This window comes from Aythya fuligula, chromosome 5 (assembly GCF_009819795.1).
Source record: "Aythya fuligula isolate bAytFul2 chromosome 5, bAytFul2.pri, whole genome shotgun sequence".
Lineage (NCBI taxonomy): Eukaryota > Metazoa > Chordata > Aves > Anseriformes > Anatidae > Aythya > Aythya fuligula.
In genome coordinates this window covers 19,483,710-19,499,958 of record NC_045563.1, presented here as the reverse complement: position 1 = coordinate 19,499,958, position 16,249 = coordinate 19,483,710, and the positions used below count along the sequence as shown (strand labels likewise).

At 63.1% G+C, this 16,249-nt stretch overlaps 2 protein-coding genes across 2 annotated transcripts; both read left to right on the top strand.

Moving 5' to 3' along the window:
* The first annotated feature begins 878 nt into the window (after positions 1–878).
* FNBP4 (formin binding protein 4) lies at positions 879–12,155 on the top strand. Its single transcript, XM_032189098.1, is given in 17 exon segments — positions 879–1,016; positions 1,167–1,247; positions 2,221–2,357; positions 2,494–2,686; positions 2,824–2,974; positions 3,054–3,168; positions 3,249–3,605; positions 3,973–4,183; positions 6,003–6,121; positions 8,399–8,503; positions 8,808–8,941; positions 9,906–10,084; positions 10,478–10,794; positions 10,951–11,388; positions 11,390–11,485; positions 11,572–11,729; positions 11,933–12,155. Coding segments are annotated over 17 exon segments (3,012 nt in total). The 5' UTR covers positions 879–886; the 3' UTR covers positions 12,024–12,155.
* Positions 12,156–12,448: 293 nt separating this feature from the next.
* AGBL2 (ATP/GTP binding protein like 2) lies at positions 12,449–16,053 on the top strand. Its single transcript, XM_032187924.1, has 11 exons — positions 12,449–12,478; positions 12,567–12,784; positions 13,035–13,180; positions 13,267–13,374; positions 13,453–13,603; positions 13,688–14,455; positions 14,523–14,685; positions 14,763–14,889; positions 15,017–15,114; positions 15,190–15,287; positions 15,360–16,053. Exons 1-11 carry the CDS (start codon positions 12,449–12,451, stop codon positions 16,051–16,053), a joined length of 2,601 nt encoding a protein of 866 aa, XP_032043815.1.
* Positions 16,054–16,249: the final 196 nt, after the last annotated feature.

Genomic DNA, 16,249 nt, shown 5'->3' with positions numbered 1-16,249 from the left:
CCATAAGCCTGGCAGGACTGAGTTACAGCCCCATGGGTTGAGGGGCGTGGCAGCACCCTGTACTACTGCACACACTACAGGCCAGGGCAGCATCAACCTCACTGCAAGGCAGCTGTGGGGGTAGCACTATAGGGCAGAACAGTTACAGCCCTAAGGGCGTGTGTGGGGGTAGAATGGGGCTTACAGCCCTGTAGGGCAGTGTGGTGGGAACATCCTTAGGTGATATGGTGCTGTAGGGCAGCACTCACTATAGGGACTGTTGCTTAGGGGAGCAGGACAGAGCTTTGGGGCAGGACCCTGCTTATGGGGTAGGATCAAGCTATGACCCTAAACAGTGGTTTGCACTGTGGGGGCAGGATTAAGCTGCAACCCCCACTATGGGGCTGGACTAGCTATAGGGTTGGCCTCACTATAGGGAGCTGGACTCCCTCTGGGACCATACTTGCTATAGGGGGGCTGGAGCCACACCTGCTATGGGGTCATACTTACCATAGGGGACTATACTTCCCATAGGGAGCCATACTCGCTATGGGGCCATACCCACTATAGTACTATACCTGCTATGGGGCCACGCTCACTGTAGGGGACCATACTTACTGTAGGGGACCATACTCACTAGGGCAGACCATACCTGCTATGGGGCCATGCTCCCTATAGGGGACCATACTTGCCATAGGGAGCCCTACTCACCATAGCACCATACCAGCTATAGGGCCATGCTCCCTATAGGGCCCTACCCGCTATAGGGCCGTACCCGTTGGAGGACCGCCCCCTCCGGGCGTGTCCCCCCGCCCCCACCGGGCGCGGTGACGCAGCACGCCTCTTCCTCCTCCTCCTCCTCCTCCTCCTCCTCCTTCCCCTCCCTCCCTGCCTCTCTCTCGCCGCCATGGGCAAGAAGTCCCGCAGCGCTCCGTGCCGCCGCCCCATCCTGCAGCTCTCCCCGCCCGCCCCCCGCCGGGAGGACGCGGGGCCGGCGCCGCAGCCCCCCGAGGGCGCGGAGTCGGGCTCGGAGCCGGGTAAACCCCCCCCCCTCCCCCATTTCCTCTCCCCTCCGGGCAAAAGGGCGACGCCTTTGTGTCTCGGAGGCCGCTTCGGCCCCGTGTCCCCCCTCGGGGTGCCCCGGGCTTTGGCCGTGACCCCCCCCTTTGTGCCCCTTCCCCCCGCAGACGAGCCCGAGGCGGGGCCGGAGCCGCCCCGCAGCGCCCCCCACCCGCCGCCCCCCGCGCCCGCCGCCGTCAAGCCCACAGGTAAGGGGGGGGGGACCCCAAAAACCCACCCTGCTGACCCCCCGGAGACACACCGCGACCTTCTGTGGTTTTAATGTTATCCCCCCCCGCCCCGTTTTCCTTATACAACAGGGCGGTTGTATAAATTAACTTTATCTAATAACCGTTTTTCTATTGTTTATATATTCCTTGCCCGCTCTTTTTCTTTATATAACGGGGTGGTTGTATACAATAACTTTTTAAACTCGTTATTTTTGTGTTAAATATATATTTTTAACCCCCCTTTTTTTCTTTATAGAACCGGGTGGTTGTATTAATTGACTTTTTTACTGATTATTTTTTCATCGATTGTATTTGTGAACTCCCTCTTTTTCTTTATATATTCCATAAATTATTTTTTGCATGAATTATTTTTGCATAAATTAATTTTTAAATAATTATTTTTTCATTATTTACATGTTTTTTTTTTTTTAAATAAGTAGCGTAATCTCACCCTTTAAGCCCCTTTTATGTGGCGCAGTGCAACGTCTCTCTCACCCCCCAGATGCCTTTTTATTGGGGAGGATGGGGGAGCAGGGTTATTGCCCCCCGCCCCCCTTCACTGATTTTTGGGGTGCCCCCCCAAGTGCTGCATGGCTGATCCCCCTCAGCAGTTTGGGGTGGCAGATGCTGTTTTTCCACCTATTATTTTGGTGTGTATTTGTTGTTTTTTTGTTGTTGTTGTTGTTGTTGTTTTTTGTGCATACACATTTTTTGTTTCCTTTTTTTTTTTTTGGTAAGAGATTTTTTCCCTCTTCCTTCAGTTTTTCGGGGGTGGGTCGATGCCCCCTCGGTTTGCGGGTGGGATACGATGCCCGCCACGTCGAGGGGCACTCTCTGCTCCTCGTTTCTCCTGCCTGTGCCCCCCCAATCCAGGAAAAAACCCATCTGGGGGGGCGCTCCTTTTGCGGGGTCCCCATCCCCTCCCCGCTGAGGGTCCCCTCTCCCCGGCCAGGCGGCCTGTGCCTGCTCGGCGCCTACGCAGACAGTGACGATGAGGAGGGCGAAGCTGCCGAGAAGTCGGCGCGCTCCGGGGACGCGAACGGAAACAACTCGGCCGACATCGACAGCACGCTGGCAAACTTCCTGGCGGTGAGCGGGGGGCTCCGGGGGCTTCCCCCTGCCAGAGGGAGCCGCGGCGGGGAGCGGGCGGCTCCTGGATGCCACCCTCCCGCTCCGCTCTCCCTCGCCCGCGGCTTTGACTCGCCTGGCTGCCTTGTTTTTAAAGGAGATCGACGCCATCACGGCCCCCCCGCAGCCCGCTGAGCCTGCTGCTGTGCCTCCCCCCACGCCTCCCCGCCCCGAGCCCAAGGAGCCGAGCGCTGGGCAGCCCGCCGGCACCGGCACCGCCAGCGCCAACGGCACGGACGCGGCGCCGGCCCCCGAGTGGCAGTACGACACCCAGTGCTCGCTGGCGGGAGGTGAGCGCTCGCCGCCGGGGCCGTGACTACACGGGGAACCCGGGGAGGTGGCGGAATTAAAGGGGGGGTGACAAGAGTCTTGGGGATGCGATGGGGGTGTCCTGCGAGTGACCGACTCGTCCTCACCCCACCAACAGTGGGAGAACTGGAGATGGGCGACTGGCAGGAGGTGTGGGACGAGAACACGGGCTGCTACTACTACTGGAACACGCAGAGCAACGAGGTGACCTGGGAGCTGCCGCAGTACCTGGCGGCGCAGGTTCAGGGCCTGCAGCACTACCAGCACAGGTGAGGGCGAGCTCGGCTGCGTGGAAACAGTGGGGCTGCGTCCCCACAGCGGCCCCTCACTGCTCCTCTTCCTCCTCAGTGCTGCAGCAGCGGGTGCCAACGGGAGCTTCGCGGCGTCTGCGGAGCTGTACCCGCAGGAGAAAGGGGCCGCAGCGGGCGGCCGCGGGGCCGGCCTGGCCAAGCCGGTGAAGAAGGTGAGTGGGGTGAGCAGGGCTCAGGCCAGGGGTGTGCGGAGCTGCTGCCCGCAGGCTGACGTGGCTCTTGGACCCCGCAGGAGGTGAATGAAGGCGTGCAGGCGCTCTCCAACAGCGAGGAGGAGAAGAAAGGGGTGGCCGCGGCCCTCCTGGCGCCGCTCCTGCCAGATGTGGTGAAGGAGGAAGAGGAGCGCTGGCGGAGAAAGGTGATCTGCAAAGAGGAAGTCGAGCCGCCCCCGGAAGAGGAGGCGAAAGCAGAGGAGGCGGCGGCGGTGGCTGCTGCTGCTGCTGCTCCTGAAGAGCCCGAAGCTGGCAGGGACCCCCTGGAGGACACGCTGCAGGAGGAGCTGTGCAGCGTGGTGCAATCGGGGGAGAGCGGGGAGGAAGAGGAGGAGCAAGACACGCTCGAACTGGAGATGGTGCTGGAGAGAAAGAAGGTACAGGAAGTTCTTTGTCACGTGAATAAGGCTGCGAATAAGGCTGCGGGTGCAGCCAAATAGCAGCTAGGAAAGACCCAGGAGCAGCAGACGCTCGCGTCCCTCCCCGAGCCCTTTGGGAGAGGACCCAGCTCATCCCCTGCTGCTCCCGGTCGGGCTCCTTGCAGAGCTGGAAGCTCGATCAGCTGTGGCTGTGTTCAGCTGCTCCCCTGGCAGTCCTGGAGCTGTTGCTCCATGTTCGCTGCCGTTAACGCCACATCCTGATTAGAGCAGCCGTTTCCCTTTCACACACAACTCACACCCATGGTTGTCTTCCTGGGGCGGTTTAGGACCCTACAGCGCAGCTCACCGGCTTGTGTCTCCACAGGCAGAGCTGCGTGCCTTGGAGGAAGGAGACGGCAGCGTTTCAGGCTCCAGCCCGCTCTCTGACGGGAGCCAGTCGGCCTCGCAGGATGCGACCCGCAGGCTGGCCTCCAAGCGAGGGAAATGGAAACTGTTTGTGGGAGCTGCCAGCCCCGAATCCACTAGTCGAGGCTCCAGCAAAACGGGCCGGGAGAGCCCGGAGGCGGGAGAAGCAGGTAATTCGAAAGGCTCCCTTTGGAGGGAGGCGCGGGTGCTTGGAAAGGCCGCAGCCCTCTCCTGCCGGGGCCTCTTCCCCCTGAAGATGCGGCTGGCCCGCAGCCCCGTGCGGCGCGTAGCGGTGCCGGGAGGCGAGGTACGTGCGCGGGGCAGGAGGGCCCGGCCGCGGGGTGAGAGTCCCACGGGCACAGGGACAACGAGGTGCTCTGCCAAATCCTCTGCTTTCTTCTCTAGCTAAAATATTTAGCAGAACGCCGATACTGGGCGTGTTATTGGAAAAGAGAAAGCAAAAGTGTGGGGAGCGGTGGCTTCATGCCCTGCTGCCTTCTGCTTTCCTCCCGATGCTCTGAACCCTAACTAGGCTATGTCGGGAGCTGTTACCTCCTCTGTAAGCTCTGTCTGTGTGTTGTGGGGGAGCAGTCGCTGTGTTTTAGCAGCTGAGATGTCCCCTGAGAGCCATCCGGCTCTGCACCCAGTGCGTACAAACCTAAGGCAGGACCTCGCTGCGAGATGCCCCTCGTTCCTACGAGGCTGTTTCAGGAGAGGTGCCTGAGCAGCGACCACCCCGTACCCTGCGCCTTACTGAATGCCCACGGAGCTGCTCGTGTGCCCCTGAGCTCTCCGCTTCCCGTGTGGTGCCAAGAGGCCTTTCAGGGACCTCTGCCCAGTGGGCGTTGCAGAGCACCACATAGATTTATTGCCTCGGGGAAATGGCACGGTCATGGCCGCTGCAGCGCGTGCTCCGGTGGCTGGAAGCTCCCCAGCTCTCCTCAAAACACTTTGGGAGAACAAACGGCGCGTGCCTGGCTGCCAACCCCTCCTGGGAGTGCAGCTTCAGGCCAGCACCTGCCTGCCTCGTAACGGAGCAGCGCAGCCCCTCTTGAACACAAAACTTGCCAAATAAGAGCCATCAGCTTTTTCTAGTGAAATCGGGTGTGGAAGTGCCCTGTGCCCATAGCAGGCTGCGTCCTGCTGCAGCGGGAGGCGGCGTGAGCCTGGTTAGGGGCTGCTGTGACCCTGACGTGTGCGTGCCTCATGCAGGGGTGTGATCAGGAGCCTCGCTGTGGAGCTTGCACGAAATCGGTGACTGTGTGTGTCCGGGTGGCCCCCAGGGGCTGGTTTTGCCACAGGGGTTTTGCCACGGGGCTTTTCCCTGTCCCTCGTGGGCTCGCAGACAGAATGTGCCTGGGACCGGCTGTCATGCAGCAGTGCTATTTTCCCACTTGGCATCCCAAGGGAATGTGAAGCTGTTACTGCAACCTGTGTAATGTCTGTCTGCACCCTGTACTGGGGGGTAGCAAGGGGATCGAGCACCAGGAGCGCGTTGCTTTAACCTGAGGGCTTTTGGTTGGGGTCCCTGGCACTCGGGCAGTTACTGAGTTGCTGCCGTCCTGTGATCTTGCCCAAACAGGACGTTATGGTCAAAAAGCAGCTTTTTGGGAGTACTCTGGTCTCTCTGACAATTGCCTCAACCTGCTTAACATGTGACACGTCTTGCTGACGAATTATTAAGCTGCAGGAGTTTCCTGATTGCCCGCCCGGCGGCTGGCTCTCCCTGCACTTCCTTCAACCTTTGCTGCAGGCTCTCTGTTGCTCTTCCTGTCCTCACATCCTAGCAGCTGTAATTCACCGTTTCCTGTTCTTCTGGAAGAACCATGGCCATCTGACATAGAGGGTCTGCAGCCCTCTCTGCGTTTGGTTTCAGGCTTTTTTTTTTTCCCAGCAGCGGGCTTTGGCTCTGGCAGCGGCGCGTGGAGCCCGGGCAGCGCCGCGGTGGCGGCAGGACACGAGGTTCACCTCTCGTTTCTTCTCCTGCAGCCGCGGGCACGGAAGCACCTGATGTGCATTCAGACAAAGAGGCAGAGTCTGAGGAGCCCCAGGAGAAAGCCAAAGCACAAGGGGCACCAAAAATAGAAGAAGAGGAGCAGGACCTAAAGGTAATGCAGGTGTGCGCGCGTGAGACCGCGTTCGGCACATGGCGGGGACAGCGGCAGGGTGCTCCCCCCAGTGCTGCGGGGCTGTTGGGTGCCTTGGCCCCCTCCAGGCAGTCGGTGCTGGGGCTTTGGCTGTTTTTGGGGAAGGTGGGGGCAGTTTTGACACCTCAGGCTGCAGGAACAGCTTGCCTCGTGAAAGAGCAGCTGTGCAGGATTGGGCCAGCATCTCTGTCGCTCCGTATCCTGTCTCCAGCAGGAGCCAGCAGCAAAGTCTTGAGAGAGCCTCTTAAAAGAAAAAAAAAAGGGGGGTGGGGGCACAAAGAACGGCCCCTGGGTCTTGTCACAAGAGAGAGCAAACGCTTTTGTCTTGACTTGTTGATACTAACGCCGTTACCGTCCTGCCTCCAGGCCGAAGACTCCTCGTCCGTAACCTCTGTGTCCGGAGGCTGCCAGTGTTCAGGTTCTGCCCTGTACCTGGCGTTACTTTACGAAGCAGCAGTTGGCTGTTAGGTGCAAACTGGGGAAGCCCCGGGCATTTCTGCACCATCGTTCTGATATTTTCTCTTCAGGGGCTCAGTTTGCCTTGCTGACTGTGGCTGAACAATTCCCAGAGCTCCTCCCGGAGCTGCATCAGTTGCACGCAGAGCTGCAGGTGCTGGGTGATGGTTACGCAGAGTGCCAGAGGAGATCTTTGTCCGTCCCAACCTGTCCCCTTCACTCCCCAGCCGCTCACTACTGTGAGATCTGCGGCATTAAATTCGACTCCTGAGTGATTTCATTCCGTTTGCAAAGTTTGTTGCCTCTGTTGGCCGTGTCCTTTATGGATGCCATTTCCTTATGGATGTCCTTTATGGATGGGGAATTGCCAGCTCATGGTAGAACCCCAGTAGAAACCTTCTGCAGAGAAACCTCGCACTTATTTCTTAGTCCTTATTTCCCCTCATTTAATCACTTTTACAGAGAGAAAGAGCTTTACCATCCTGGTGACAGATTTAGCCTCTGTCCCATAAAAAAACAACTCTTAACGAGTTTTGAGATGTGATGTTCTCTGCACAGAACCAGCGAGCCTCCTCTAGCGTAGCATATCCATGAGGCTTTTGTGGTTTTTTAATTTATTTATAAAAAAAAAAGCCTGCAGCGAGGATCACGCGCGCTGGCTGCTGTGTCCCAGCCGGCTGCCGACAGCCTTTCAAACCGTCACATTTGCTGTCACCTTTTCTTCTGGTGCTGGAGGTGCTCTGTGTGACGGACTGGTTGCCGTAGCGTGGTGGTTTCACGTGCAGGAGCCCTCTAGCGCTGTTGGAGGAATGCCATCTCCTCGGGTAATTTGTACCGCTCGCTTCGTCGGTTCGGGGTTGTCTCTCTCCTGCCAGCCTCTGGTTCGTAGGAGATCCTCCGCTGCGGAGCCGCCCTCAGATGTGGGACCTTCCCGGCTTCTCGTAGGGATGTCGGTGTGGGAATTCATTTCCCTGCCTCGGGCTCCTCTAGCACGGCTCGTCAGCCCGGCCCAGCCCTGTCCCTGGGGACAGGCGCCACATTGTTGGCTTTGGGGACCTTCCAAAGCCTCTGCTGAAGAATGACGGAAAACAAAAATTGTTTCAGAGCCGTCCTTGAAGCAATCAGTCACGATGTCCTCAGAGGCATCTGTGCTGCCCTCGATCACTTCCTGGCTCATTACTTGCTCTTAGCCCCTTCCCTTTGGTCACGTCCCAGTGCTGCGCCCATCGCGGAGTTCCCACTCCTGCAGAGTGCTGGGGTTGAGCCCCCGGTCACTGCGGGCAGGTCTGGATCTTAACACAGCCCTGGCCCAGCTCCTGAGTAAATGCAGAGCGGGCACAGCAGCTCCCTCCGCACTCCCAGCTAGTTCCGTGGGGAGTGGTGATTTACAAAGGCTGCGGATACGTCCCGGCCCATTTCCTTTGGGAAGCAACTGAAAGACTTTTATTGCACGTTTTGTGCTGTGGCAGTAGCTCTGCCGTGACTCCAAAGCCGGAGCGCACCGAGCCGTTGGCTGGTTTGGAGCTGGGGGCCGCCATGCAGAAAGGGGCTCGCCCAGAGGGGCCACCCCGCGCAGATCCCATCCCGGGGGGCGCGGGAGGGAGCGGGCTCGAAGGAGGGGGCAGCCCATGCCGGTTCCAGGGGGATTTCCTCACCCAGCCGTGCCGAAGGACCGCGGAGAGCCCCCGGGATGTCCTCGAGCCGCGGGGCTGCAGCGGGCGCAGCAGCCTTGTGACGCCGCCCGAGCGCGGCTCTTGACTCTTTCCCCTTTCTCCCTGGCAGTTTCAGATCGGAGAGCTGGCAAACACTCTGACTAGTAAATTGGAGTTCCTGGGCATCAACAGACAATCTATCTCCAACTTCCACATGTTGCTGTTGCAGACAGAGGTAACCAAGCCTTCGCCCCTCGCTCCGGCCTTCCGTCCCGAAGCGGATCAGATACTGTCCGCCGCTCGAGCGCCGAGGGCCGGTGCTGCGTGAAGCTCGTGGCGGTGCCGCGCGCCCGCCCGCCCGCCTCCTGCGCCGCAGGGCCCTTCCTCCGCGGGGGGCGAGCATGGCTTTGCGCGGAGGCGGTCTCTTCCTCCTGGCCCCCCGCGTCCCGTGCCGTAAGGGAGCCTCCTGGACCTCGAGTCCTGTCCCGAGGGCCGCTTGCAGCCCCCCTCAACGGCTTCCCCCGGTTCTTGCCCTCTAGACCCGCATTGCAGACTGGCGAGAAGGTGCTCTCAATGGAAACTACCTCAAACGCAAACTTCAAGACGCAGCCGAACAGCTAAAACAATACGAAATAAACGCCACCCCTAAAGGCTGGTCCTGCCACTGGGACAGGTACGCGCTCTCCTACCTTTCTCACCTTTCATCTCTGACATCTCAGACATGATTTGTGACCATCACCACCTGAAACGACGTGGCGCCGTCCCTCTCGGAGACTCCGTTAGCGGTGCTGGGCAGGCAGAGCAACTTCCGGCACTTACAGAGTTGGGGCCAGCCGCCAAATTGGAGAATGCAAAGCGAGAGCTCAGTGCTTTGAGACGGAGCCGATTCACTGATTGGACAGAGCTGGTGTTCACTCTCGCGAGTGTAAAGCGCTGCGGAGGGCGGGCCTGGGGGGTCGCGCATGCGAGAGCTCTGTGAACTTTGCAGGATCTCTGGATCACCTCTTCTGACCAACAGCTCTGACAAAGGACAAACTTCAACTCACCGACGGAATGAAGAACAAGATTTCTGTCTCCTGCCAGCAGGTCAGACCCAAACATTTCTTTTTCTATTTGGCTTTCTTGATTAATTTTCCTTTATTTGAAATCTTTGCTCTTTTGTTTTTCAGCTCCCAGATCCGCTCCCTCTCTCTAGCATTCACTGTATGTTTGACACCAAGAGTATCATAAAAGCGACCTCCACGCACCGTGGGCTAGGGGGGCAGCCGCTTCTCTCACTGGGCTGTTCCCCGGTGCCCCTTCTTGGAGGGCGACTTTGAGCCAAGGCAGTGGCTGAAAGTCCCGGTGCTAGCCCGACCTCGCTCTGCTGCACGCTGGCCTGCTTTCTCAGCCCTCCCCTCCCCGGAGCGGGGGGCTCAGCGGTGTTCACGCAGCCAGCGGTGCGAGTCGCTTTGAGCGAGCCGGCTCGGGCCTCTCCTGCCTCTGTCCTCAAAGTTGTTTGTTGCGTTTGAGAGTGGCAGCCCAGCTGCAGAGGGTCTTCCCTGCGAGAGCACACTGCTGTCGTGGGCAGGCCCGCCTCGGGAGTGTCGCTACACGGGGAGGGAAAGTAAAGACTCGTTTTCTTTCTTGTGATTTAGGGAGCATAGACGCTATTTCTATGTTAACGAGCACTCAGGAGAGTCGCAATGGGAGTTCCCCGACGGGGAGGACGAAGACGAAGGACAGCAGAGCACCAACAGAAAAGCCGACGGTCCTCCTAAACCACCCCCCAAAGAGAAAGGAGAGCGCGCCGGAGATGCCGCCGAGCGCTCCGCAGGTACAGCACGGGGGCGGGAGGAGAAGGGGGGGGGGGGATGCTGGGTTTTGTGCTCCCCAGGAGCAGGTTCCCGTCCATGCAGACACGCGGCATGTGTCCTGCTGTACTGGCGGGAGGCTACCACCTCCCTCACCGGGCGCCTCGCTCACAGTAGCGTTAGCCGAGCCGGGGCAGGCACCGCTCCTGTGTCTGAGCCGTCCCCGTCGGTTGTGGCCGTCCCAGCGGAGCCGGGGAAGGCGGGGTGCTGTGGGGCTGAGCTCGTAGCCTGGCCTCCGCCTCCCCGTTCTGCGGCAGGGCCTTGGAAGGAGGCAGCACGCGCCCGTGCTGGCAGCAGGAGCGGCAGCGCGGTCAGTAGCGTGGGTTTTCAAGCCTGTGTCAATATGTATTCTTCAGGCTCCCTTTGTAAAGAATCCTTCTCAGGCCAAGTCCCTGCTACGTCTCTCATGCCGCTCACTCCATTTTGGACTCTGCTTCAGTCCTCTGTCCCGGTCCTCCAACCTCCCTTGCCTTTGGAAATGCCTCCGCCGCCTCCGCCTCCACCAGATTCGCCCCCGCCGCCGCCGCCACCACCCCCGCCACCGCCTGGAGAAGACGGCGAGATCCAGGAAGTGGAGATGGAAGACGAGGGGGGCGAGGAGCCGCCTGCCCCGGGAACAGAAGAAGACGCTCCCCTGAAGCCTCTCCTGCGCCCGGCTGTCAGCAGCAGCCAGGTGAGCAGCGGCGCAGGCACGCGTGCCGTGTTGGTGTTGGATCCCCAAGCACTTGAGGGCGAGGGTGGTGGTAAAAGGGGAGCGAGGGGCGAGTCCTGGCCCTGTTGGGTTCTGTCCCTCCTGTCTGGGCTCTCACCTCGTTGCCGTCCTTTGCAGGGAGCTGCCGAACCCAGCCCTGCCCCGCTGCTCTCCGCCAAGCCTCAGAAGCGGAAAGCCGCCGAGATGAACCCGGGGCTGCTGCAGCGAACGGCCACCATCGGCAGCTGCCCCGTCATCTACAGCCAGCCCCTCATGGCCGCCAGCAAGTACCAGCCTTCGGCCGTGCCCCTCGCCTCCCTGCGGCCACGCCAGCGGCTGCAGGGCGAGCTCCAAGGCCGCGCCAACCTCCGCCTCGCGCCGGGACACGCCGCCGGCCCCCAGCCTGCTGGCCTGGCCATGCAGCCCGGCTACTTGGGGGTGACGGCGCCCGCGGCGCCTTCCCTCATGAGCTACTCGGAGTGTGCCGTGCCTGCCAGCCTCACCGCCGCCCCCGCTGTGCCCCTGGCCCCGGCGCGCGGATCCCTGCCCACCACCAGCGCTGCCGAGCAGCCGCCGCCCCCCCCCGCCGCCCCAAACGCCCCCGCCTCCCACCCCCAAGGCGCCGCCGCCACCTGAGAAGCCCGAGAAGCCGAGGAAGGGGCGGAAGGACAAGGTAGGAGGATGTCCCTTCGCCCTTCCCTTGCCCTCTTGCCCGCTCCTTGCCCCCACCCTCACCACGGACTTGAATTTCCTGCACAGGGCAAGAAGGGCAAGACGAAAATGCCGTCTCTGGTGAAGAAGTGGCAGAGCATCCAGCGGGAGCTGGACGAGGAGGAGAACTCCAGCTCCAGCGAGGAGGACCGGGAGACGACGGCACAGAGGCGCATCGAGGAGTGGAAGCAGCAGCAGCTGCTCAGGTACGGGCCCGGGAGGCTGTGCCAGAGCCGGCAGCACTTCGTCATGCCGTGCTGCTTGGGTGCTCACATGGACAGGCATTTATTTGCCTCCCCCTTAAAGGGAGCGGGATTTGGGGTCTCTGGCTGGGAGTATGAGGGGATGGGGTGCTGGGGAGCGTCCCCGTGCACCACCCGCACACTGACACCCCGCTTTGTCCCCGCAGTGGCATGGCAGAGAGGAACGCCAACTTCGAGGCGTTGCCAGAGGACTGGCGAGCGCGGCTGAAGCGGAGGAAAACCGCGTCGAGCACATGAGGCGCGTGCGCGCGGCGCTCTTTTGTTGTTTTTTTTTTGTTTTGTTTTGTTCTGTTTTGTTTTTTTACAGTTGTACAGTTTAGAGCCCTTTACGACTCAAATCGTTGTCCAATAAATTGTAGCAGTTTGGGACGTGCTGTCTGCTTGAAGGGGGGCTGTCCCTGCCCCTCGGCAGGAGGGTGGTTCGGGGTGGGATTGCAGGCTGGGGCCAGAGCACCACCCCCGCTTTGGGGACGGGGGGAACCTTGCCATGGCCCCGCTCCTCTGCGTATCTTCCAGGGATAACAAAATCCCTCTGGCTCCTTTCCCAGCTCCTCTCCGGGACCGCCCCGTCCCTCCCCGCTGCCACCGGTCGCTCAGCGACCGCGTTGTGAGCCCTGTTGCACTGCCAGGGCCGGGAGGAGGCTCGGGCACGGCTCGCGGCCATGGATCCCTCGGGGTACCCCACTGTGCAGGTCAGGGCCGGGGTTTGGGGGAGGAGGGCTGCTGGCTGCAGCCCCTGGGGGATCCCTAAGCAGGGCCTGACCCCACTGCACTGCCCAGGTGGTCCCCGAGCCCTATGACAGCTTCATGCGCTGCCACCTGCGCTACTACGGCTACTTCCGAGGTGAGCCCGGGGCTGTCCCCCCCCCCCCTTTATCCCCTGGGGTGCAGAATTCCCCCGCTGGGGCTCCAGCACGGCTCTTCCCCCAGGCCAGAAGAAGGGTGGGAAGCAGAGCCCCGTGTCCCCACGAGGACACCCCGAGTGCCACCACGCCGAGGCGCCTGGCCTGGGCAGCGCCGGCCCCGGCTGCCGGCAGCGCGTGGGGAAGGAGCTGAGCTGTGAGTGAAGCCCCCCGGCACCGGGCTGTGGGGCTGCGTCACCCCTCACAGGGTCCTTGTCCCTGCCTGGGGGTGGCGAGTGGTTTGGGGGGTGACACCAGGAGTGTCGTCCCCAAAATTTGCAGCCCGTGCTCCGCCAGTGCCGTGTGGTGAAGCCGGGAGCCCCCCAGCCCCTCCTGCAGCCCCCAGGGCACTGGAGCGGGGCCGCTCGGGGGGCTGGGGGTTCCCCGGGGAGCCGCGGGCTCTCTTCGCCCTCCCCTCGGCGCGAGGACCCCTGCCCACTCCCCGGTGGCCCATCGAGTGCGAAGTCATCAAGGAGGCCATCGAGCACATCGGTGAGGCAGCGCTCCGGCCTCTCCAGCCCTCATCCCCATGTCCTCAACCCCTGCGGTGACAGCGGAGCGCATCTGTGTCCCCCCAGAGTGGGTTCCCCCTGAACCCGAGCCCTTCTGCCAGCCCTCGAGCCATGAGCAGGCGCTGGCGGGCAGCAGCGAGGAGCAGGGCACCGTCGTCTACCACCTGAGCCCAGGTAGCACCCATGGGTGCTGCTGGCACCCTCCCCGTCCCCACGCCATCCCCTTAGGTGCTGAACCCCGCTGTCCCTCAGTGCCCCCAGGCTCCTGCTTCACCCGTGCTCGGGCCGGGGGGGCCCCGGGCCCCCTCTCCTCCCCGGCAGTGGCCCTGGAGGGCCCCCAGGACACCACGCTGCTGTTCGAGTCGCGCTTTGAGAGCGGCAACCTCCAGAAAGCCGTCAAGGTGTAAGAGCAGGGCCGGGGTGGGGGCAGCTGGAGGGACGTGGCGGCAGGGCTGGGTGCCGCAGTGTGGCCCTTCCCCCCGGGCAGGGGTCCCTACGAGTACGTGCTGACGCTGCGGCCGGACTTGTACACCGCCAAGCACACGCAGTGGTTTTATTTCCGCGTGCAAAACACCCGGCGAGACGCCGTCTACCGCTTCACCATCGCCAACCTGGCGAAGCCCAAGAGCCTCTACGGTGAGGGCATGCAGCCGCTGCTCTACTCGCAGCGGGACGCCCGCAGCCGTGCCGTCGGCTGGCGCCGCGTCGGGGACAAAGTCCGCTACTACCGGCGGGGCGGCGGGGAGGAGCCGGCCACCTTCTGCCTCTCCTGGAGCATGCGCTTCCCCCACGATGCCGACACCTGCTACTTGGCCCACTCCTACCCCTACACCTACTCGGACCTGCAGCGCTACCTGCGGGCGGTGGTGGGCGACCCGGTGCGCTCGCGGTACTGCGCGGTGCGGGCGCTGTGCCGCAGCTTGGCCGGCAACACCGTCTACCTGCTGACCATCACCGGCCCGGCTGGTGGCGCGGGCAAGCGGGCGGTGGTGCTGAGCGCCCGCGCGCACCCCGGTGAGAGCGGCGGCTCCTGGGCCATGCGGGGCTTCCTCGACTTCGTCCTCAGCGCCGCACCCGACGCCCGGCTCCTGCGCCGCCTCTTCGTCTTCAAGGTGGTGCCCATGCTCAACCCCGACGGGGTGGTGGTGGGCAACTCGCGCTGCTCCCTGGCCGGCCGCGACCCCAACAGAGCCTACAGGACGGGGTGCCGGGGCTCCTTCCCCGCCGTCTGGCACCTGCGGGCCATGGTGGAGAGGTGAGGCTGGCGCACGGGGGAGCCGGCGGGCCGGTGCTGGTGGCCGCATCCTGACGGGAGCCCGCAGGCTGCTGGTGGAGCGGGAGGTGGTGCTGTACTGCGACTTCCACGGGCACAGCCGCAAGAACAACGTCTTCATGTACGGCTGCGACGGGGGCCGGGCCGGGGCAGCGCCGCGGTTCCTGGAGCGCGTCTTCCCCCTGATGCTGAGCAAGAACGCGCCCGACAAGGTGGGCTCTGCCTTATCACCTCCCTGGGGTGATATCCAGCGTGTCCCCCGCCGCGCTGACCCTGGTGTCGGCCCCAGTTTTCCTTCCCCAGCTGCAAGTTCAAGGTGCAGAAGAGCAAAGAGGGGACAGGCAGGGTCGTCATGTGGCGTTTGGGCATCACCAACAGCTACACCATGGAGGCGGCCTTCGGTGGCTCCACGCTGGGTGAGCGGCCATGCGGAGGCGCTGGGGACAGCGTTGTGCTGGGGAATGGGATTTCAGCCCTGAGGATGGGCTCTGGGTCCTGGCTCATGAAGCCGCTGCTCGTTTTCTTATCCCGTGTCCCCTCCAGGTGGGAGGAACTCGCACTTCACCGTGGAGGACCTCAAATCGCTGGGCTACCACCTCTGCGACACCCTGCTGGACTTCTGCGACCCCGATTCTGCCAAGGTGGGTGTGTGGGTGCCCAGGGCTGGTGGCGCGCCCCGTGGTGGCGGTGGCAGTAACGCTGGCTCTGTCCCGCAGTTCCAGCAGTGCCTGGCAGAGGTGCACACGCTGCTGCGGCGGCGGCTGGGCTCCGGTGGGAGCTGGAGCGATGTCCCCACCTCAGACCTCGAGTCCAGGTACGTCCCGGTGACACTGCCTTGAGGCCGGCGGGCCCAGCGGAGGCAGCAGCCATCCTCTTCCTCATGCAGCACCAGCGGCTCCGACAGCTCCGTGTCCGAGGGACCCCCGGCACAGCCCGGGAGCTCCCGGGAACGGGAGGGACGAGGTGCCCGGGAGGAGGTGCTGGTGCCGGTCCGCCACCCAGGGCGGCTGGAGCCGAGGCGGAGGAAGCGGCTGCGGAGCCGCAGGGCGAGGAATGCCCTGCACCGGCCAAACCCCATCCGCCAGAGCCCCGCCGGTGTCCCCGTGAGCACGGTTCACCCCTCCCCTGCCCCGTGGCTGCGTCCCCACACTGCTCCCAGCTCGGGTGGCACCGCGGGGGCTGCACCGAGCCCCTCCTTTGCGCTCCCCCAGGTGCCACCGTGGTCCCTCAGACCCCGGGGACAACCGCGGGTCCCCAACACCGCCGGGGGAGGCCGTGGGGTGCCGGAGGAGCCTGAGCAGCCACGTGGAGCCGTCCCCCGTCCGCCCGTCCCTGCTGCAGCGGGAAGGGGGTCCCGCGGCCGTGGTGCCACTGCGGGGGACGCCCGGCTGCGGGGGGACACGAAGGCCGTGGGCCCTGCCCGTGCCACCACCGCCATAATCACCACCGCCGCCGCCACCACCAGTTCCTCGCAGGGCGCGGCCGTGGTGCTGCCCACACCGGGAGCCGCCACCGCCGGTGGTCGCGGGGGGCGGCTGGGCCCCGCCAGCCCCCGCTGCTACGCCTGCGCCCGGCGCTAACGGGGCCGCGTCCCCCGGTGCCTGCCGGGCTCCCCTTTTCCCCGCAGGCCCCGGGGGCCGCCACCTCCCCCGCCCGGTGGCCCCTCGGGCCCCGCCGCCATGGCGGCGCCTCAGGCCTCGAAGGCCGCGGCGGTGGCGCAGGCCGCGTTGCCATGGCAACCCGGGCCGGAAGCGGGCGGCGGGCGCGGCGGAAGTA